Genomic DNA, 22,810 nt, shown 5'->3' with positions numbered 1-22,810 from the left:
ATGGTGATTTCTTCAAATTGACATTAAAATAGGTAAGATGGAATTTTTAACTAATATATATATATATTAACTAATCATATATATTTTGACTAATATATACATATATGCATATATATTTATTTATCTTCAGAAAAATATAAAGTTAAGGGGAAAATAATTGATCACAAATGTGAATGTAAGCTGGGGGAAAATGAAATAGTAAGCAGCCTACTTTATTTTTCAGAGTTGATACAACAGAATCTTCCATACAGCAGACTCTAATATACATAGAACTGGAGGATAGGAAAAGAAATATTAGGTCAGATTTGGAAAATGAACTTCAAAAGCAGAATCAAGCTAGGCCCTGGTGGCTGGCATCTTTTATCTTAGCTATTCAGAGGCTGAGATCTGAGAACAGAGGTTCACAGCCAGTCCAGGCGGACAAATTCACAAGACTCTTTTTTTTTTTTTTTTTTTTTTTTGTCGGTCGTGGGGCTTGAACTCTGGGCCTGGGCGCTGTCCTTCAGCTCTTCAGCTCAAGGTGAGCGCTCTACCACTTGAGCTACAGCGCCACTTCCGGTTTTCTGGTGGTTTATTGGAGATGGGAGTCTCGGGGTCTTTCCTGCCCAGGCTGGCTTTGAACCGCGATCCTCAGATCTCAGCCTCCTGAGTAGCTAGGATTACAGGCGTGAGCCACCAGCGCCCGGCCACAAGACTCTTATCTGCCAATTAGCCAGGAAAAAAAATACAAAAAACAAAAACACCAAGCTGTTGGAGTTTAATTTTTCTTAACAAAACTTGTTTAGTATAGCAATTAGTCAAAAAGTAAGTCTGCAGTAGGCGAGTATGAAAACTTTCATGGCACACCTGAATTTGTTTCAAAAAAGCAGAACAAACTATGGTTAACAGTGAGCTGTAGCAAAAGAGTATTCTAGAAAACATTGATGCAAAAATATCTCTGATAAGTTAAAGGTATGAAATTTAGACTTGATTTAAATATTGCCACAAGAATTACATGTCAGAATTACAGAGATTGTCTGATCTATGGGCCACAGACAGTCACTGTAGAAACTCATTAAAACCTCATGAATATGACATTTTAAGAATAAACCAAGTGATGGAATCAGGAAGAAGCTCAGGAACTGCACCACTGTCTCCTGACTCTTCTCAAATTATTAAGGACTTAGCTGACAGAGTAAGTTACAAAAAGCATAGTTACTAAATACTCAGCTTCCTTTTTTTTTTATACTCAGCTTCTTGGTAGCAATTGTAAGACTGATATTTTGATTCTTGGACTCTCAGGACAACATTCTTTCTGATATACCATATTGCTAGTTAGAATTTATTCAGATTTTAGACGTCAAGAAAAATTAGAGAAATACAACAGAGATCTATTTTTTTTTTTTTTTGTCGGTCGTGGGGCTTGAACTCTGGGCCTGGGAGCTGTCCCTCAGCTCTTCAGCTCAAGGCGAGCACTCTACCACTTGAGCTACAGCGCCACTTCCAGTTTTCTGGTGGTTTATTGGAGATAGGAGTCTCACGGTCTCTCCTGCCCGGGCTGGCTTTGAACCGCGATCCTCAGATCTCAGCCTCCTGAGTAGCTAGGATTACAGGCATGAGCCACCAGCGCCCGGCTACAACAGAGATCTAAGGTAAAGTTCTGAACAGTTTCTAGATTTAACAAAGTCTTTCCTATATAACATTTCCTGCTTTCAGCGTCACTGTTTCCATGTGGCAAAAGCAAAATGGCCCATTCCAGAAAGCAGAGTAACTACTAGGCATTAGTACATCATTTCACAGTAGGATTTATCTGCCACAACGAATTCTAACTTTTGGGACATCAGGCAAATGCCAGTACCTTGGCCAAACTTACAGTTCAGAGGACTGGGAAGGAGGGCAAAAAGGAACATCCAAACAAAAATAGAATTTATAGTTATAAAACATGCTCACAGATGCATCCTGGGGGTTTTGTTTCCTCCTTGTCTCCTCTTGCCTTTGAGATTTCAACTCTTGCTGGAGACTTTCATTTTCATGTACAACCACTTGTACCCTATTTTTCATTCCAGCAAGTTCCTCCTTCAAAAAGCAGAAACCAAAATACTAGACAATCCAGAACAATATAAAGTATGGAAGACTTATGCTATCAATTTCCTAAAATACTGTTATCATATTTAGATGAGGAACATTATCTAAACATTACCCAACAAAGGGAAGGCTTGGGTGTATCTAGCTGAGGGTCTGCTGATGGTGGTCTATCCTGAAGTATATAATTCTTGGCCTCACTTCAGCAGCACATATACTAAAGTGTACAATTCCTGACAATTTCCTTCTCCACAGAGTAATGCTTTTTCAACTAAAGTTAAAAAGGGCTGGAGGCAAAAAAAAAAAAAAAAAAGCAATAAAGCCCCTATGTAGAAGGTGCAAGACCTGGACTTAAAATTCCATTTGAGGGCTAGGAAGGTGGCTCAGTGTAGACTGCTTGCCTTGCATGCATGAGGCCCCTCATAAGCACCTCCTCAGCACCAACTAAGCAGAAAATGCCAGAAGTGGTGCTGTGGCTCAAGTGGTAGAGTGCTAGTCTTGAGCTGAAGAGCTGGGGGACAATGCCCAGACCCAGAGTTTAGGCCCACGACCAACACAAAAAAAACAAAAACAAAACAAAAAACCTCCAATTGAAAAAACGAAAAAGAAAAGAAAGGAAAAAGCTATACTTGAAATCTGTAATGTAAAACCATGTATCAGACTTCCAAATTTCAAACTGACATGTAGCATCAACTTCACCTTTACAACAAGAAAAAATGTTGCATAAACTGAAAAGCAAAAGTCTTAGGCTTATCTGAGAACTGAGGCCCCAGGGAAAACCACTGTTCCAAAAAGACAAAAAAAAAAAAAAAGTAAAAAAATTGAAACAAAATTAGAGGCTCAAATACTGAGGGTCATAACTTACTGGAGAAGTAAGCCATAAGAAAGAGAACCACAAGTTTGAGGCCAGCATGGGCTACATAGCAAGATACTGTCTCAAAACAAAAACCAATATAAACCAAAAAATACCTGTAAGAGATGAGCTTTTCACAACTTTCTTACCATATTACAGTTAGAGTTATATCTTGGAATAAAAGACTTTTATTTTCTAGTATGCTACTATGGTGGTCACAGGTAATAGTTCTGTCATTTAAACAAGATGGTAAATTTATTATTTCTTAAGTTTTATCCACATACTGTAGTAAGTTGCAGATTCTTCTTCTTTTTCCTTTTTCTTTTTCTTTTTTTTTTTTTTTTTCTGTTGTGGGGCTTGAACTCCAGGCATAGTCTCTGAGCTTCTTGTGCTCAAGGCTACCACTCTACCACAGCACCATATTAGGTTTGTTTGTTTGTTAGTGTTTTATTGGAGATAAGAGTCTCACAGGAACTTTTCTGCCTGGGCTGGCTTTGAATCATGATCCTCAGATCTCAGCCTCATGAGTAGCTAGGATTACAGGCATGGCCACCAGCGCCCAATTTTATTGGCAATCCTAAAATGTCTGTCTTTGTTAATGATTATGCCCTCCGATGACAAGTAGAAAACTACATGTCAAAATATGAACTCTCTTGTAAGCTCTAGGTAATGGGATCTAAAGGCATTAAGTTATATAATGTCCTTATACCTTAGGAGACCACCCAAAATGTTAATACAATAAATGATTCAAAAATACATTGATTCCTGTAAAAAAAAAAAAAGCACATAATTCAATCTGCAGCATTAAAAGAAACAAAAATAAAATAAAGTATAATCAAACTACCTTATGCAATGATAATGAAAAAAGTAGGGAGAAAACTCTATACAGTAATGTATTTGGGGAAAGCACAAAGGCTCTAATGACATTAATGATATTAGTAAATTGAATACAGTCAAGAAATATAATCTATATTTTTTGTATATATCACACAAACTATAGGTATGCATCTGTTTTCTTGATCATTACTATCTACAATGTGTATTTCATGGGTATTCATAGTCAAGGTTAGACTTTTAATACTAACACTGGGGCAAATTTAGTCTATAGTTTGGAATTCCTGATTGTTGCACCATAGCTTCATAGGTTGAAATGAGTAGGAGGCAGCAACACTGGTATTACAACTTCCAAAGCATGTGCATATACTTCAGTAAATGGAGTAGAAAGGAAAAGTGCTGAAACTTGGAACACATTATGAAATCTTTAAAAGTATAATGGACTAAGGGGGAATTAAGCAATCAGATATGTCATAGTGAAAGCCATTCCAGGCTTTCCAATTACTTACCAAAAAAACACACAAAAACCCAGAAGTGGAGCTACAGCTCAAATGGTGATAAAATGCTAGCCTTGAGCAAATGGTGATAAAATGCTAGCCTTGAGCAAAAGAGGTCAGTGACAGTATGCAAGTCCTGAGTTCAAGCCCAATACTGGCATAAAAATAAAAAGTAACAAAAGAATGGTATTTTCAATTATTGTTATAAACATGAAGTCATAATAATAGCAAATTTCTGTGTAAGAGGTAATAGCATTTATTGGCATTTACATTTTTAATGAAAGACGTACCTTGCAGAACTTGACTTCTGCTTCCAAATGATGAATGTATTGAGACTGGTCATTAATGATGGGAACCAGGTTGTTCAGTGTGGGTACACTGGCTTCTTCACCTTCTGATGACCTCTGAGGCACAAAGGACAAAGGAAATAGATATGGATGTAGTAACCAATCAGCAAATGCTGACATAATATAAACACAGGAGAGATAACAGCATGGCTAACAGTATTTATATCTCTGTATTATATTTATATCTCTGTATTATATTTATATGTCTGTAAGTTCCACAAATATACAAGACTCAAGGATATGAATATTTCTTTTTTAAGAGAGTGTTATGAGAAGCTCATGCAGGTGGAAATGGCTTGGACTATCTGTCTATTTGAACACTGGCAACCTGTGATCCCATCCAGAAATGCTGAGGGACAAGGGACAAGCCCCTCTACACTGCCGGCTGAAACTATAGGTCAGCTCACTAGAGAAACCTATGGTTTGTTTTGTTGGGGTTTTTTGTGGGGGGAGGGTTGTTTTGCTTTTTGTTAAACAGTATCTTACCTTGTATCCCAGGCTGGCCTCAAACTTACAGTCTCTCTACCTCTGCTTCCGAAGTATTGAGAGTACAGGGATATGCCAGCACACCCAACAGGAAGAGATTTCTTAGAATATATGGTTAAATGTGAAACAATGAGATGAATTTTTTTCATCTTAAAAAAAGAGTGTTGCTTAAATTTTTGACCTAGTATTTAGGCAATCTAAAACTATACTATTCTGGTACACAGAACAGCCAAGGCTAGAGCCACACAAAATGGAGTGATAAACCACACAGAGACATCTCAGAAAGAGTTGCAATGCAATTTAGCTCCATAGCATCCCTAGAGCTGACTTTTAATGCATGCCTCACTTTACCTTGAAATGATTGTGAAATGGTTTATGAAATCATATATCATACTGTAACGTCTGTTGTTTTCTGGCAGTACTGGGATTTGAACTTATGGTTTCATGCTTTCTAGGCAGGAACTCCACCATTTGAACCAAACCTCCAGCACTTTTTACTCTGGTTATTTTTGAGACAGGTCTTACTTTTTGTCCATGCCTACAATCCTCCTGTTTACACTTCCTGCCATAGCTGGGGTGAAAGATGTGTACCACCACATCCAGCATGTGATACTGATATGAGGCTTCATGAACTTTCTTTCCTGGGCTGGCCTAAAACCACAATCTTCCTGATCTTAGTCTTCTACACAGCTGGGAAGACAGGCATATACCACTACACTCTTCCTGGACTGAGTCAGGTCTCATAAACCTTTTGCCAAAACTGTCCTCAAAGAATGATCTCCAGTCCTCAGTCTCCTGAGCAGCTGCTGTGCTCTGCTTAGATCATAATACTTTAAAAAGAAGAAATCATGAAAAGGAAATGAGGACCAATCATTCAAGTCAAGAGGAGAGCTCCAGATGAGTCATAGTTCCTATTTCTCAATCATTCTATTTCTTAGTCCAGTAGAAATTCTAAACCACCATGAAATATCAGCTCCCATGGCAGGGCTTTGAGAATTTTTTTTTATACTTAAGAAAAGTAAAAACCAAAGTAACTTAAAAATATTTTAACTGCCCTGCTGGGGTAAACCCAGGGCCTCATGCATCACAAACAAGAGCTCTACCACTGAATTCTACCCCAGACCCAAAGAAGCTGCAATTAAATGATCCCATCTGTGGAGAGCAGAAAGCAATTATGATCATTTTATATTAACAGCTATTTTCAGTCCTCTGTATCTATGGATTCTATATTCAAGAATTCATTGTAGATGAAAAAAGTATTTGTATGTATTGAAGATGTACAGACTATTTTACTTGGCATTATTCCCTAAACAATATGACAACTATTTATACCGCATGTACATTGAAGTAATCTACAGGTCATTTAAAGCAAGTGAGAAGATATGCATAAGTTATACAAATATAACATCCTTTTGTATACGGGACATGAGATTCCATGGATTTTGGTATCCGAAGGGGTCCTGGAAGTAACCTTAATGGATAGTGAAAGAGGACCACATTACTATGTATATGTAGGTAAAATCAGTGTAAAAATTTTAAAATCTCAGCCAGGCACTGGTGGCTCATGCCTGTAATCCTAGCTACTCAGGAGGCTAAGATCTGAGGCTCATGCTTCAAAGCCAGCCTGGGCAGGAAAGTCTGTGAGATGCCTTATCTCCAATAAACCACAAGAAAAACCAGAAGTGGTGCTGTGGATCAAGTGGTAAATCGCTAGCCTTTAGCTAAAGAGCTGAGGGGCAGCGCCCAGGTCCAGAGTTCAAGCCCCACAACTGTCCCCCCCAAAAATAAAAAATCTCAAGCTGATACTGTGGAAGAAATACCCATAAATGATTTGTATATACTCTGGATGGCTTATTAGTTTGACATTCACATATTAAAATAATAATTGCTATATTTTCTTCTTAACAATGTCTCCATTTCAAGTCTCAATACACCTACATATTTCTGAGATGTCATACTGGATGAAAGTGCATTTTAAATGTACAATCTTACAAAGCTACTAACTATATACAGGCTATATGCATCTAGAGTCTAACTTCTATTCTTTTACATCTTTTCATATAAAGAAGGCTGTATATTTGTACATACTATGTGTGTATTAAACAAATTCTCCTAAAGGATATCTTCTTAACCTGTTTTGATTCAGTGAGTTCTCTAGTTACACTGCTCAATTTTATTTTTAAATCCAATAAGCATAACTAAGTACACAACAGATACAGGAATTTCATCTAATTCATTTTAAAGCATTCCACCCACTGTATGTTCAAGAGCATTCTAAAAACCAGATGTCAACAGCAATAAGTTCACTGAATGATACAATGTTTTATGAAAATTATCATCTATTTCTACAAATATTGAATATGTAGATGAAATATATTTCTCTAAAGTGGGAATTAAGCATAGAAGTATGTGTCAGGCTGGAGTGAAGAGCTAACATGGGGTACAATGTGACAGTTCAGTAGGGAGAAAAGGCAAGTGACACATCTCCACAGTTTCCAGCACACAGGATGTATAGTCACCTGTCACACACTGGAAATGCAAAGCGATTATTGCAGCTATAATTTCTAAAGCACTCTAAATATGTAATATTTGACTAGGGCTGCAAGAAGACTATGAGCCAGGCACAATGTGCTTGCTACCGGGCATGGTGCAGAGCTGAAGCCTAGGCTATGATACAGTTTTCCCCTCAGTCTATGGAACTTTAGCATACTGCATCAAAGCAACAAAAATCAACACCAGGGACTCAGAGTGTGCCTCATGTGTAGGCAAGTGCAAGTCCCTGACCTCAGAGAAAGAAAAGAAAAGAAAACAGAAGGGAGGGGATAAAAAAGAAACTCAACCTCAGAAGAAATAGAGCATACCTTCTCATGACAGTATTTTAGAACCATAAATTTATCGCATAATAATATCACATTCTTCAGTTTAATACTGCAATAGTACTGTAAAATATTAAATAACCCTGAAAAACAATAGAATATAGACATGATTTTCTAAAAAGGAAATAAAACATTATGCTCCTTTTAATACATTTGCTATGAGTAGCAAATGAATTTTCTGAGCTGTTTTCTTGCTTATGCTTTTAAGCAAATAAGCAGAAAGCATCAAGATTCCCTTCACCATGACAATGTTTCTCCTCTTCAGTCAAAATACTCAGGATAGAATTTCTTCTAATGCTTTACTCTATTACTATGATCAGAAATGTCTACAACATCAACTACTAAAACAACACTGGAAAAGTTAGAAAATAATGCTTTAGTCCATTTACAAAAGTTGATATAACAAAGGATAAATGCTTTAGTCCATTTACAAAAGTTGATACATACCAAAGGAGACATTTTTCGTCTTCTTGTTGGAGATATCTCATTTTCTTTATTGGCTTGTTGGTGCAACAAGGCTTGGAGCTGATTTACTACAAAGCAAAAGCAATCGATTTATTAACTTACTTGACTGAATCCATGGTTTTCGGTACAGGTTGGATCACAAATGTTCCCCAAGGCCATGTGTCAAAGGCTTACTCCCTAGCTTGCTGCTACAGGGGGGGTCATGGGAATTTTAAGAGGTAGGTTAAGTAGGAAATCATTAGGGACTGAGGGTTATGATCTTGAGGGTTATAGACAGCTCCAGCCCTTTCCTCTGTTTCTCCATTCCCACCAGGAGGCAAACCAATTTTTGCTCTTCCATGTGCTCTAGGCAAGATGGACACTGTCTTACCACAGTCCCAAAGCAACAAGGCTAATTTATCATGGCCTGAAACCTCCAAAACTGTGAGCCCAAATAAACCTTTCCCTTTTTATATTATTTATTTATCTCAGATCTTTGCTGCAGTGATGAAAAGCTAACTAATAAGTTTATCATCAACTATTCATCCTTCTATCCATCACAGAAATAATTTAAACTTCTATTAGGCATCAACAGCTATGATAATGACTGGGAATATAAGGACAATAAAAACTGGACTTCTTAAGAGCTAAGAATTCAGTGGGCAAAAGAGCTATAGTAATACATATAAGATGTTTGGGCTGGAGGCATGACTCATCAGGAAAGTACCTGCTTAGCAGGCCCACAGCCTTGATAGTTCAAACCCTAGTACCACCAAAATAAATGTGTGTAAGCAGATGTAAAGCTATGCATAGTGCGAAAGAGGGGGAACATGTAACTGTGCTTGTTTTCACTGAGGAGCAGTAGAAACAGGAGTTCCTCAGGAAACAAAGGATGAGTCAGGAGTCATTGCATGTGCAAAGGCACAAATAGGTTAGTAGGATAGAACATGGTTTGTGAGAGGGCAATTAGGATAAATGGACCATGTGAAGAGGTAGGCTATAGCAATCTCAGAAAAATACTGTTCTTTTCTTAAGGAATTTGGACTAGATGTTAGAGAATCAAATATTAAAAACTAATCAGGGCATAATATTACTTGGTTTGTGTTTCAGGAATAACATCCTAGCAGCAGAATGGAGAATGGAATGAAGTCATTTTTCTGTGGGGTCTTAAAGATGCATTAGCACCACTCAGGCTGGCACTGACGTTCATACTCACCAGCGTGGCTGTGCTGATGCTCATGCCAAGCTGCCCCACCATCCTCACTTCCTACAGTGAGGTTAAAGGAGGGGTCCAGTGTGCCTTCTTCAACAGTGACCTCACCTTCTCTCAAGACAACTTTCAGTTGGTGCATGCTTGTCCTGGCACGTTCTAAAAATTAAAATAAAAAAGAAACATCTAACAAAAGTAGAGCTGATAAAATGTATGCAGTAACATGGACAATTGGTAGAGGTTAGACTTTTAGACTTTATGATATAGTCCCTGTCACTGCAACTGTTGGTAATCACTACATATAGCACCACCAGCCCAGAGGCTAGAATGGCAGAGCTCTTCCTACCTGCATAAACTCTCATCCCCCTTGACTTTAAGATGTGCTGACCCCACCTGTACATATAAGGTAAGTGGTAGAACCAGCCAGAGGGACTCAGTCACACCAAACTCTGGCCTAGGGAAGCCTGATTGTCCCTGAGAATCTCACATCCCCTTGCCCCACCAAGACAAATCAAACTGACCAGTCTAGGTTTTTTATTATTATTTTTTTTCTTTTTGCTGGACCTGGGGCTTGAGCTCGGAGCCTCAGCACTGTCTCTGAGCTTCTTTTGCTCAAGGCTAGTGCTCTACCCCTTGAGCTGCAGCTCCACAACTGGCTTTTTTTGTAATTTATTAGAGATAACAGTCTCATGGACTTTACTGGATAGGCTGGCTTCAACCACAATCCTCAGATTTCACCCCCTAAGTAGCTAGGATTATGCGTGAGCCAATAGCCTTGGGCTCTAGCTTAGTTTTGATCAAGAGTTGAAGTGGTTATGGTGGCAGATCCTACTGTAAGGTGCTTATGTACTGTACTGACCACCTATCATGTGTAATTTTTTGGTTAATGCAACTAAACACCTTTTGAATAGAACCTTATACTAGCCAGCACATATATAACATACATTTCCTAACATAAAGTACTTCAAGGTAATTTTACTGTGATAGTTCATCTCTAAACTTAACCTCATATCCTAGTTTGAAAATGAGTACGCTTATAAAATCATAATGCAGTGGAAGGTGGTAGGAAGGACTGACTGCCTCTGCTTTCTCTGATCTAGAATGCTTGCTTTTAGAAACTGGCCACCATGCTGCAAAGACCTGTGGAAAGGCCATGTGCAGAGGAGGGGCACTGAGGCTGTGTGGAGGAGGAAAAGCCCTGGCCGCTACCTACCCTTCTACCATCTTCCATTCCACCATTTACTCTAATAGCCCAAGAAAACTGCAGTACAAGGGGTCACTTAACTGCAATAGCAGGAAAAGGACCAATTCATTGCCAATCAATCATGATTTTCGTGGATAAAAATGCATTTATAACATATATTCTACAGGACCTTGAAAAACAGACCCAATTTTCATTCTGTTCATTAAATTCAAAATTTAAAACAATATTCACATTACTTAACAGAAAAAATACTCTGTTACAGAAATAGGTAATCATTTCTTTACTGGCAGCAACTCATTTTCAATTTTAATTAAACTAAAGAGAACAGATCTTCCAAGTATGGATTAAACAGGGTAATTCTCTATTACTTGACTTCTCAAGAGATTCAGTGAGTTTATCACTATATTTTTCTCCATACCAATGCTATTTTCACACAGATCTTTCTGACACAAATGTGGTGCTGATTACTAACCAAGCCTCATCCCCATTTCCTCACTCTGAGTTAAAGGAAGTCCAGATAAGATGCATTCCAACTTTGATCAATATAAATAGCAGAAATAGCTTTCCAGTAACTCAGTATTTTCTAGAGATATTTGTCAATGGGAAAGGAAAATTAAAGTGTTATATGATAAGCAGTTTAGTTCAGAGCTTTAGATTTATGCTCTTAAATCTATGAATAAGGCATTTGTCTTGATTGCACCCATTAGAGCAGAAACAGTTTGACTAACATTAAGAGTATACTCCTTGGAGCTATCAATTGACTTCATCTCTAAGACAAAGGATAATTATTTATTCATACCTACTCTGACTAAAAGCTAATAAGCTATATTTGGAAAAATAGAGGACATCTGCAATGAAAATTGCATAGTTGAAAATGCCTAACAGTAGCATCCTTTCATCAGATTACAATGATAACAGGGCTTTTTGGTGGTGGTGATGGTAGTGGTTGGTTGATGCTTTTGTGTTTTTGTGCTATTCCTGGGACTTGAATTCAGGTCCTGGGTGCTGTCCTTCAGCTTATTTGCTCAAGTAGAGCCACAGCTCTACTTCCAGCATTTTGGTGTATATCTGAAGACAAAAGTCTTTTAGATGGGCTGGGAATGTGGCTTAGTAGTAGAGTGTTGGCCTAGCATGCATGAAGCCCTGGGTTTGATTGCTCAGTACCACATAAAGAGAAAAAGCCAGAAGTGGTGCTGTGGCTCAAGTGCTAGAGTGCTATACTTCAGCAAAAGCAGCTCAGGAACAGTACCCAGGCCCTGAGTTCAAGCCCCAGGATTGGGGGAAAAAAAAAGTCTTCTTATAGACTTACCTGTCCACACTGGCTTCTAACTAGGATCCTTTGATCTCAGCTTTCCTGAATAGCTAGGATTACAGGAATGAGCTACCAGTGCCTGGCTTCTTTGGTTTTTGAACCAAGTCAAGGTTCTTGTGAATGTTGGACAAATACAGAATTTTGGGGTTTTTTTGTGTGTGTGTCTGTTTAAGTTTAAGCAAGTTATTTTATTTTTATAGGGCTAAAGTAGGGAGAAACAGAAAAACATATTCTACTCCACAGTAAGGAACTGAGAGTTAAAGAATCAAAATGGCTGATGGCAGAGTTTAATAGTCCTTTCTAATACTTTTGTTTAATCTTTAAGGATTCATAACATTTAATGAGTGTCACAAAATTTCACTAATAATGAGTTAACAACTACCCTCAAAGAAAAGTGATGTGTAAGGTTTTTTGGTGGGGGAAGTTTTTTGCAATTACTGACTGAGTTATGAGGATCAGAGAAGAAGAGACAGAATTTGTAAAAACTGTGTTATAAAAGATCAAAGAAGTGACATTTTAAAGCCATTTCATTACATTTCAAAACATTCAAAGTGATCTTCAAATATATGTATAGTAACATAATTATACACTATGACACAATTTGAGTTAATCCTCAGAAGATTCAAGATGAAATCTCATCACTCTTCAACCGGCTACATCAGAACTGAATCCACTCCCTTCTCCTTATGAAGAACACCAGTCCCCAGTGCATTATCTGCTGCTGAAGCTTAAGGAAACCAGAGTTGTGAAGAGGCTCTAACATCATTTCCCGTTCCACTGCTAATGGAACACAGCTTTATCTAACCAAGAGACAGAACACACACTTCCTCTTCTCTCCTGGGAGGACAGCAACACATTTCAGAATGCATCCTGACTTCTTCCCAGCACCAACCACGGACTGAATAAGAAATTATAAGTATGAATACACACAGAACTTCAATGAGTCCCACAGATCACATGAACATAAATCCAAGTAAACAGTATTTCTGCTAGTCCACTACCCAAACACCAATCAGCACAATGAGCACTTAAAAGGCTTCTGAGATATGAATGCTGGCAAACTTTAAGTCTCACTTATTTTCTCAGTCCATTTCCCTACTCTCTATGCTCTATCACCCAGCTCACCATGTGGAGCTTCCTATCTAGATGAAGTTTTTTAACAAAATGCAGGTATATCTCAGTCCAGGAAGGATCATCAACTACATACATAGCATGAATTGTTAATTTCTACATTAGCCATCTGTTCTGGAAAATGTGAAAGAGAATTGTCCTGGTGACAGGGAAAGGGAGCCACCCCTGCAAAGCGCCCAGCTGTCTCTGAGAAAACTATCCCTTAGGCTAAAATCTAGATGCACTACAGTTACTGATATAAGCTTAGACAAGAGCATACAAGCAGGAAAATAGCCACAGTAAGAAAAGAGCAACATGTGTCTGCCCACTACTGACTGGACCACAGCCTATTTTGATGATTGCTGTCATGGTTTACTAAAAGATTGAAAGGTAGCAAAATCAAGGTTAAAAATAGCATAATCCAGAGGCAGACCAAAAAGAAAAAAACAGTCCAAAAGAGTAAATATATTCACTCACAGCATTGTGCACAATGCCTTTCTTGCTTCCAAATGAAAAGTGAAATGTGGTTTTTTTTGGTATGTAATCTTATAACACTAATACATTAATATACTGATTAAGATCTATTCTTTAACTCTTACTGTATGATTACTGAGAATGTTAGCAACTTATAGCACTACAATCAATCCCACAAAGTTTATAAACCTTCATACTCATTAATCTCAAAATCTTCATTTTGCAACAAGTATCAAGTATACACAGCAGCTAAAAATTAATGAGCGTGTATGTGCCAACTATTGATCTTTACTTTTGCTATCAGAGTTATATGTAATTATTTTGCCTCTGATCTTTCTCTCCCATTAACCTGGAGACTGTACAACACTGGGACTTTATCTTATTCCTTACGTCAAACCCAACAGTAGTAGGCATTGATTGAATATTTGCTGAATAAATTTGGGTTTTAATGTTTCAAACTTTACTGTTAGTCATGACTTAGGGACATTATAAAAATGCAGCAGAACAGAAAACAGAGGGTATTACATCTAGTATAATAAAAATACCCTTATTGAAATTTTTCTAGTTTTCATGATGTATCTCACATAAAATCGGTTTTTTTTTTTCATTACTGGATGAACATTGAGCTACATCCCCAGTCTTGACTTTTCTTATGATAGGTAACAATATTCACAAGTCTGAAAATTACTGGTTTGTGTACCTTACTCATTTGTTTCTCATATCTTGGAAGGTAATACCACAATTTCCATATAATATATCAAGAATTGAGATTTCTAAAGGATACATGTATTGTTGGAGATAGCAAAGCTTAAATATAGACATCACTTCTCCAAGTTAATTACTCATAAAGAGTACCAACCAAAGAAAATTTGAAATAAAAGAATAGCTTTTTCTTGATTAATGGAAGGAAAAGATGGGCTTTGAAAGGCTGGCCTGAATTTAATATCTGACTCTCCCCTAACCAGTTGTGTGGGCTTTGGCCTATAACTCAACCACTCTGAGCTTTAGCCTAAAATAGGGATATTCATAACATGGCGGTAATTTGCAAATGATCCACTGTATGAAAAAAGTATATACCAATCAATAGAAATATCCGTGTCTCAAATATTACTAGTGTTTTGCTCCTGGTCTTGTAAGTCACATTGGACTCAGTACACCATAATTTGAATGTACAACAAGTGGGAATCGGGAATTCATAGTATTTAACAGCAAAGCATGAAACAAGACAAAACTGGGATTGGGCCGTCCAAGAAATCTCTGCTAGCACTTGTTGAGGAAGTCAAGATCAGGACCCAAGTCAAGATCAGGGAGCCCTGCCGGTCCAGGGAACGCAGGCGAATCCAGCGCAGCTTAGCCCTAACAGACAAATTCAAACGGTGTGAGGCACATTCGTCTCCTTCCCCGGCAGCGCGGCTGCAGCCCGGAGGAGGTGCTGGGCAAGACACCTATCTGCTCCCGCCCACGGCGGCTCTGGGACCCACGGCGCGGCTCTGGGGTCCGGAGCAACTCACCCCGGAGACTCCGCTGGTACTGACTCAGACTCTCCTCCAGGGTAGAGTTCCCTGGGGGCTTCTCCATGGACCCAGAGGTGCGAGTCAGGCGGGGGACAGTCCAGTACACTCCCCTGGGACGACAGGCCTAGTACCAGGGGACGCCTGCCAGCTCCGAACCGCTCCTGTCACCAAGGGGCCTGGAGTCCGTCCGGGACCCAGCTCTGGGGCTCTCCCTAACCACTGGCCCTCGAGGTGCACGTCGGGAGTTGTAGTCCACAGGCCCGAGGCCCTCAGCCTCGAGGATCCTCGAAGCCTTCCTGCTACACTACCACTCCCAGAAGGCTGAGCGCCCCGGTCCCCGCACGGGCATTCGGTCGCGGAAGCGTGTTGCTAGGAGACAGGCTTGGAGGCCGCGCCAATTCCCTTCAGCCCAGCCTCGGCTAGTCCCGCCTTTCCTCCCGGCCTCCTCAAAGTGCGGACCACCCGGGTGACGAACGGGACTCGTCCGAGGGCTTGGGCGCTTCCGAGTGTGCGGCCACGCAGCTGACCCCGGAGGCCTCTCCAGGACGCACATCACCAGCGCAGGAGCCCTATTCTAGTTGCGACATCTGTCCAAACAGCCAAAATCCTCCTGAACAAGGATTTGTCGATGCTCCCTCAGCCCGGCCGTGAAGGCGGCCGGCACCCAACCTCCACTGGGAGCTGCAGCTGCGCGCGGCCCGCCGGAAGCCGCGGTCCTCACTCGGCGGCCCGGACTTAGGCCCGGCCCGGGCCTTATTGTTCGAGCCAGCCTTGGGGGCACGCGTGCGCAGTGGGCAGCGGAGGAGCGCGGGACCGAGACCCTCGGCGAAGCCCCCTTCCATTGTCTGGGCCCGGCGCCTGCGCACTGGGCACCGCTGGGCCCGGGCAGGCGGAGGGAGCGGGCCTGGCTCCTCGCCCTTTCCCCGGCGCCTGCGCACTGCGCGGCCGCTCGCTGCCGTTACCGCTATGTGTGGGGCGTGTGTGGAATAACGTTATTGCCCAGCGGAGCCACAGGCCCCGGAGCCCGGCCGCGGCGATAGCGGCGACGCCGCCGACGACGCCGGGGTGGGCGGAGGACGGCGCGCCAGCGACTCACGGGACGCGACGCGCCCCGCCTCCCCGTCCGGTCCCTCTCCACGGTGAGGGGTAAGTGATGCACCCGGGGGCTCCCGGCGGCGCCCGCCGCTGCCCCTCGTCCTCCTCCTCCGGGATGGTGGCGGCGGCGGGGTCGGGGGGCGCGGCCCGGCGGCCCAGGGCGGCTTCCCGGACGCGCCGCGCGGTCGCCGACCCCAGGGTCCCCCGGCCGGGCCCGGCGGGCCGCGCTCCCTCCCCTCCCCGCCCGCCCCGGGGTCCGCTCCGGACGCCCCGCGCTCGGGGTGGGGCGGGGCGGGGCCCGGCTTTGTGCAGCGCCCCCCCCCCGCGCCGTGGCCGTGTGTGCGGGGCGCGGGCGCAGCGCCGCGGGGAGTGGCCGCGCTCGGCCGCTGGGGAGGGGATTTCCCCGCGAGGACGGCCGCGGCGCGCCCGGCCCTTTTGTATGGTTGGCGTCCGGGCCCGGACGCTGGGCGGGCGGGGGGGGGGGCGTGGAGGACGCGGTGTCACGCAGCCCACCGGGAGGAGGTGCCCCGCGTGGGCTGCGGCTCGGTCTTCCTGTCGGCTGCATTGTCCTAAGGCTCCGATGCGGGGTTGGGTATAGTTCCAGCAGCTGCTTACCCTGGGCGGGAAGACGGATTTAGATGTCCAGCCTCCTACTCCCGTGCCCTGATTTTCAGTAGAGGTTGCTTCTATATATATGTATGTTTTCCCCCCCCAAGAATGTAAAAAAGGCAGAGATGGAGGTAATCCATGTGAGATTGCCCAGTGACCGTGAGGAGCTGAGCTAGGAAGGGGCTGACAGGCTGCTGTGCAGCAGGAAATGAAGCAGCAGAATTATTTTTCTTTTCCCCCCATCGGACGGGTAAATGCATTCTTGTTCCCGAGGGAATGGATTGGGATACATCTTTCCCTTTCGTTATTTAAGCAATCGAAACATTAAAAAAAAAAAAAAAAGGCCTGGCACGGATCTTGTTCTGCAACGGTTGGTTTATTCTGTTCATGAAACTACAGCCAACTAAGAAAATTGTTGAAGCAGAGGATACATTTGGTTTGGAAAGGCGTCTTTTAAAATGATTTGAAAATGGGGCTTTCAGTGTTTGTCCTTTGCTGACGTTTCTGCTTTAAGCAAGCGGAAGAGAGGATGGAGGAGAAAGGGGAGGGGCAGGTGGAAGAATAATGGGCGAACTGAGTTACATTATGGATAATATAGTCTCTCTACAACTTCTCTTCTATAAACCTACTTAGCTGTGCTTCATAGACTTAGGAATTAAGCTCTGGAACGTGTGGTTACAACCCAACCTGGATTTCTTTTCTTTCTTTATTTTTGCCTTTTTAAGGAACTAAAACCTAACTACCCTTAGTTTTTCTCGACATTGTAAGTACTGTAGAATTTGAGTCTTTTTTGTTTCGTTCTTTTTGTTTATTTGAGGTAGAGTTTTTACCCTGTAGTCCAGGCTGGCCTCCCAACCCAGGATCTTGCTACCTCAGCCTCCCTGGGGTATGGATTGCAGGCTAGCCCCATTCTTCCCTGCTACAAGATAGTTTTAAGTGTACTTGACAGACAGAGTCAGAACAAACTTGAAAGGTTTGCAAGCCAAACTAACGAGAAAACAGAACCAAATAGTAAAACCTAGGTGTATCTCTAGTCCTGCTACTGGTCAAAATGTATGGAAAGCTCTACTGGTTCTGTGAGTTGTTGGTATCATTGAACTTGGTTATCATCACCGTGTTAAATTAGTACTTGTCTTTGTGAAGTAGAATTTGTAGTTATACTAAAAAGGAACTTTAGGCTTACAAAGTAACTTAAGAAAAGGTGCTCTCACTTGTGCTTTTCATAAGAAGTAACTACTGGAATATTTTCTCCACTTATTAGTAATCAAGTTATGATAGCTCTTCAAACTTAAAGTGTCCACATTACAGAAGTCATAACCTTGATTTTCTTCAATTAACAAATTATATATTACTTTCAACTTAAACCAGGGTTTACTTTTTGAGAAAAAGTAGCTTTATTTTTTAAAATTAGGTTGGATTTGCAATAAAGTATTTCTTGATGTTGACCTGTATAATTTTAGCCTTTTAATGCTGTACTTTACTGTGTTAGGTATTTTCTGTAGAACTTATTTCTCTTAAATTTCAACCAACTTAAACATAATATGTGAACTCTATATGTGACTCATGTTTAGTTAGACTTTGGATGTATGTTACTGTTCAATTCCATGGTATTGTAAAATTATTTTGGATAGAATAAGTATTTTGCAGTGTCCTATTTTAGCATTCAGGTGATATAACATTGTGAACCTTACCATTCATCTGTTTTGTTAAGAATTAGGTTTATGCTTAATGAGGAAGACCCTCAGATCGTCTTTTTAAAAAATTAAGCTTGCTAATCATGGGAATTTGTAATAATAGTCACTCTTTGGTAAATGGGATTTAATTTATTTACTCAAATATTTTGTGAGGAGTATGTCCAGCAATAATTTTGACATTTTGAAGTATAAAACGAAGGAAGGGCACAGAAATAGAGGGACAAAGAGTGAACAAATGCAGCAGTGGTTCTCACTAGACACTATATTGAAGATGAACTATAACTTGCAGGGGGGAGTGAGGGAAGGGGTGACATTGTCCAAAAAGAAATGTACTCTTTACCTGACTTATGTAACAGTAATTGTGTATTTCCTTTATAATAACATTTTTTAAAGAATAAGAAAACTTGGTTGCTGATTAAACTGGTTGTGACCAGCTCAGTTGAAATACTTGTGCAATAATATAATTTTAGCCAACATGAATATAGCTAGTACATATACAGAGCCTGCTTTTATGTCAAACAAAGGTGAAAAAAAGAAACTGAAAAAGAAAGATTAAAGAAAGTGTCATAAAAATTACTTGTATACTAATAGGGACTACATAGACGTGGGAAAGGATCCCCCCAAAAGCATAGACTTAAAACAAGTCAGACATAGTAGAAAACAAGTCATTATTTAAGTATATCAATAAATAATAAGTGCTATAAAATTATCACTATTTGGAACACCATATTTATTGTGTCAGGAAGTATGTGTGTGTGTTTAAATTGCATACATACTTCTTAAAGTATTGTTCTACATATTTAAAATTGAACAGGTTTTGGACACAAAAGCTACTGAATACGTTTCTGTGCCATATTACCAAGTTATAACTGAACCTTCCTGTTTTTGACCAAAGCCAGTTTCTACCCATCTTTTACTGTAAGTTAAATGGGCAACACATATATTTCCTTCCTCTGATTCATGTTAGAATTGAAGAAGCTTTACAAGTTGTTCATACAGTGTGCCAACCTACTACTATTCCTGATGGGTTTTTTTTTTTTTTGATCAATCAAGGGGATTTCATTTTGACATGTCAATGGATGCATACAATATACCTTGACCAGACTCATACCCTTTGTCACTGTTCCTCCTCCTTCTTCCCCTGCTCTAGAGATGTACTACTATTCCTGATGGGGTTTTTTTTTTTTTGATCAATCAAGGGGATTTCATTTTGACATGTCAATGGATGCATACAATATACCTTGACCAGACTCATACCCTTTGTCACTGTTCCTCCTCCTTCTTCCCCTGCTCTAGAGATGTTTTTGTATGTGGCTTTGTCATGACTCTTTCCCTAGCATAAAGAGAAAGCCCATTTAGGTTAATGAAAAAATTGTTTCTAGAGCATTAGGACTGAGGGCTTGCCAGCAGGCTGGATTCAGCTATCTATGAACTTAAGAGTAAAGGCTGCTGGTGAAGCAAGAAAGGAATTATTTCCTTTAGCTACTCTGGGAAGGAACCCAGGATTAGCATCCTGGTCCTGTCTTTGGGAGGACTGGTAACAGTTCCAGGGTTCTGTAGAGGAAAGACAAGGGCAGGACCAGAAGTAAGCATAGTCAGGCAATATTGGTCTGACTGTGGGCTGGTCAAGAGTGGGTTCTGCTAGGTTTTTGCTGACTCAAGTAAATCATTGTTACTTGAGGGGTAGTTAAGCTTTTATCTCTGGTTGTTTGCTGCCTAGGATGGAAGTCTGGTTTTTTGGTTTTTTTGTTGTTGTTGTTTTGTTTTTTTCAGTAGGATGTAAGCCTGAAAGAATTGTTATTACTGGAATTTAAGATAAGCTAGTTGGTCCAATTACATTGTTCTTCAAGAGGAGCAAAGGCATCCCTATTATAAACTTTTGCTTAAATTGAGCTAGTACCTGTTTTTCTGCCCAACTTCTTCCCATTTGTAGCAGTTCTATCGTTAGAATGGTTCTTTTTTCACTCAATATATTAGATTCTACTAATACTTCTTTTACTGAAATAAATATTGCAACTTCATATAATGTGGTTTCCTTTGCCTTTTTGTTCTGATCTAGTTTTCTATGTTTTAGTTCTGCAGTTATGGCCTGAACGCAGTGTGTACTGCAACTGTCCCTTATTTCTAGCCATACACTTGAGTTTACAGTCTAAAAGTGCGTCTTTTCTACTTCTAAGCAAAAACAATGAGAAAAATGTGTTCTGTGGCTTTCCAAGTTAAATTTATGTATTGAGGTGATTTTTTTTTCTTCAGATTTTGTACGTTTGCTTCTCTAATGTGAATCTACTTCCTTGTATATCTGTGCTGGTACTGAGAATTGAACTTGGCCTCACACTCTTGCTCTGCTTTTTTGCTCAAGGCTAAATGTTTTACCCCTTGAGCCACGCCTCCACTTCCTGCTCTTGACTAGAAATAAGAGTTTCATTGACTTTCCTGCTGGACTAGCTTCAAACCTTGATCCTCAGATCTCAGCCTCTCCAGTAACTATGATTACAAGCATGAGCTATCAGTGCCTGTTTGAAAGTAGCCTTTCTTTATGAAATGATATTGTTAGCAAGTAGTAAGCTTCTTTTGATATTGTGAGTTTTTGTTTTGGTTTCGTGTTTTTAAGTAATTGATTAAAAGCACCTTATGTTGGTTCCCACTTTGATTTTTGAAAAAATTATCTGGAAGTACTCATTTACCTAGATCTATTCTGTTTAAATTATATTTTGAATTTAAATTATATTTTAAAGCAATATTTTATCTTTATTCTCTATTGTTTTTCATCTTCTTATTCTCTATTATTTTTCATATAGCCACAATGAAATTTGTTGAGATCTTCTTGAATCATGATTCTGTCATCCAAGGGATTAGCTTCCCTTCCTGCCCTTCTGACATTTATAAATTTAACAAGCCAGATCTCTAATGTCTTTATCCCGTTGACGAACTGGATATAGCCAAGGACAAAACCATGCAGATTTATAAATAGAACAGATGTTATATAAACAAATCATACTGAGGAGGATGTGACACAAAGATAGTGAAAATCATTTGGATAGTTTTGTTTTATTTTAAGAATAATACTTGTATCCTTTAGTAGTTAAAAGAACTGGATGAAATTAAAGTTTAGTAGGTGATATAATCATGTAATCATATAAAGTTAAGAATAAAACTGTTGCATCCTCTTAATAGTAAAGGACATGGATGATATTAAAAATTTGGTGGAAAAAAAATTTTTAAGTTCCATGGATGCTAGCTAATCATCAGTGGCTCATAACTATAATCCTAGCTAGTGAGGAGGAGGTTCAAGGCCAGCCTATGAAGAAGGGTTCGTAACACCCTTTTTCAATTCACAGCTGGGCATAGTGGTACATTACTGTCATTTCAAGCTATGTAGAAATCAGAAACCAGAAACCCAGAGGATCACAGTTCTAGTCTAGGCTGGGCAAAAAAGTCTCTTAAGACTCCATCTCCACAGAGAGGCTGGACAAGGTGGTTCACACTTAGGACCCTAGCGGCAACAAGAAACCTAAAATAGGGAGGAAGCAAGGCCCCACCTCAAAAACAGAAGCAGAGTTGAAGATCTGACTCAAGTGGCAGAGTGCCAGCCTAGCAAGCATGAGGCCCTGAATTCAAATCCCAAAACCACCAAAAGAAAGGAAGAAAGAAAGAAAGAAAGAAAGAAAGAAAGAAAGAAAGAAAGAAAGAAAGAAAGAAAGAACCTATTTGGTGATGCTATGTATAATTAACATAATTGAATGATACAAAGTTAAAGTTAAGTAGAAATAGGTACTACAAAGAAAAATTATTCAAGGTGAAGAGAATGAAGGATGGAAAACTGCATTTTTTTTTATCCTTTAACTTTACAGGGGTTAATATATTCAAATGATTAAAAAGTCAGTTTTCTAGAACTCCAACTCTGGAACTTCTTTGAACTGAAAGTCTATTCTTTTTCCCTTTCAGTAAAGTTGCTGCTTTACTACAAAAAAATCAATTTTCTTAGACATAATATGACAATTCTTTCCACTCCTATTCTTTGTATCCTTACCCAGTGACCTTTTTCCCTGACCCAGTAACTTATTTTTTATATATCCTTCAGTTCAAGCAAATGCAAATAAATAGATGTTCTTAACTCTTCTTTCTTCTTAGACATGAAAAATTGCCTCTACATCTTTTTTAAAAATTTTTATTTATTTATTTTTTATTGT

At 40.1% G+C, this 22,810-nt stretch overlaps 2 protein-coding genes across 10 annotated transcripts in view; one reads left to right on the top strand and one right to left on the bottom strand.

Annotated features, from left to right (window-relative positions):
* The window catches only part of Sdccag8 (SHH signaling and ciliogenesis regulator SDCCAG8), a 184,476-nt gene extending 168,808 nt beyond the window's left edge, over positions 1–15,668 (bottom strand). For all 4 annotated transcript variants that reach the window (XM_070041917.1, XM_070041918.1, XM_070041920.1 and 1 more), the window contains exons 1-5: positions 15,220–15,668; positions 9,615–9,767; positions 8,402–8,487; positions 4,536–4,649; positions 1,930–2,055 (exon numbers count right to left, since the gene is read on the bottom strand). In XM_070041917.1, the coding sequence (XP_069898018.1) occupies positions 1,930–2,055; positions 4,536–4,649; positions 8,402–8,487; positions 9,615–9,767; positions 15,220–15,286 (546 nt within the window). In that variant the 5' untranslated portion in view covers positions 15,287–15,668. The remainder of the gene's footprint in view (positions 1–1,929; positions 2,056–4,535; positions 4,650–8,401; positions 8,488–9,614; positions 9,768–15,219) is intronic.
* A 463-nt stretch (positions 15,669–16,131) lies between these two features.
* Cep170 (centrosomal protein 170) overlaps positions 16,132–22,810 on the top strand; it is a 92,598-nt gene continuing 85,919 nt past the window's right edge. For all 6 annotated transcript variants that reach the window (XM_070041916.1, XM_070041915.1, XM_070041914.1 and 3 more), the window contains exon 1: positions 16,132–16,368. The gene's annotated coding sequence lies outside the window, so the exon portion shown is untranslated. The remainder of the gene's footprint in view (positions 16,369–22,810) is intronic.

This window comes from Dipodomys merriami, unplaced genomic scaffold (genome assembly GCF_024711535.1).
Source record: "Dipodomys merriami isolate MVZ:Mamm:240054 unplaced genomic scaffold, mDipMer1.0.p SCAF_31, whole genome shotgun sequence".
NCBI classification, from domain to species: domain Eukaryota; kingdom Metazoa; phylum Chordata; class Mammalia; order Rodentia; family Heteromyidae; genus Dipodomys; species Dipodomys merriami.
Note: the sequence above shows the minus strand (reverse complement) of the source record. Positions and strands in the feature narration are given on the sequence as shown.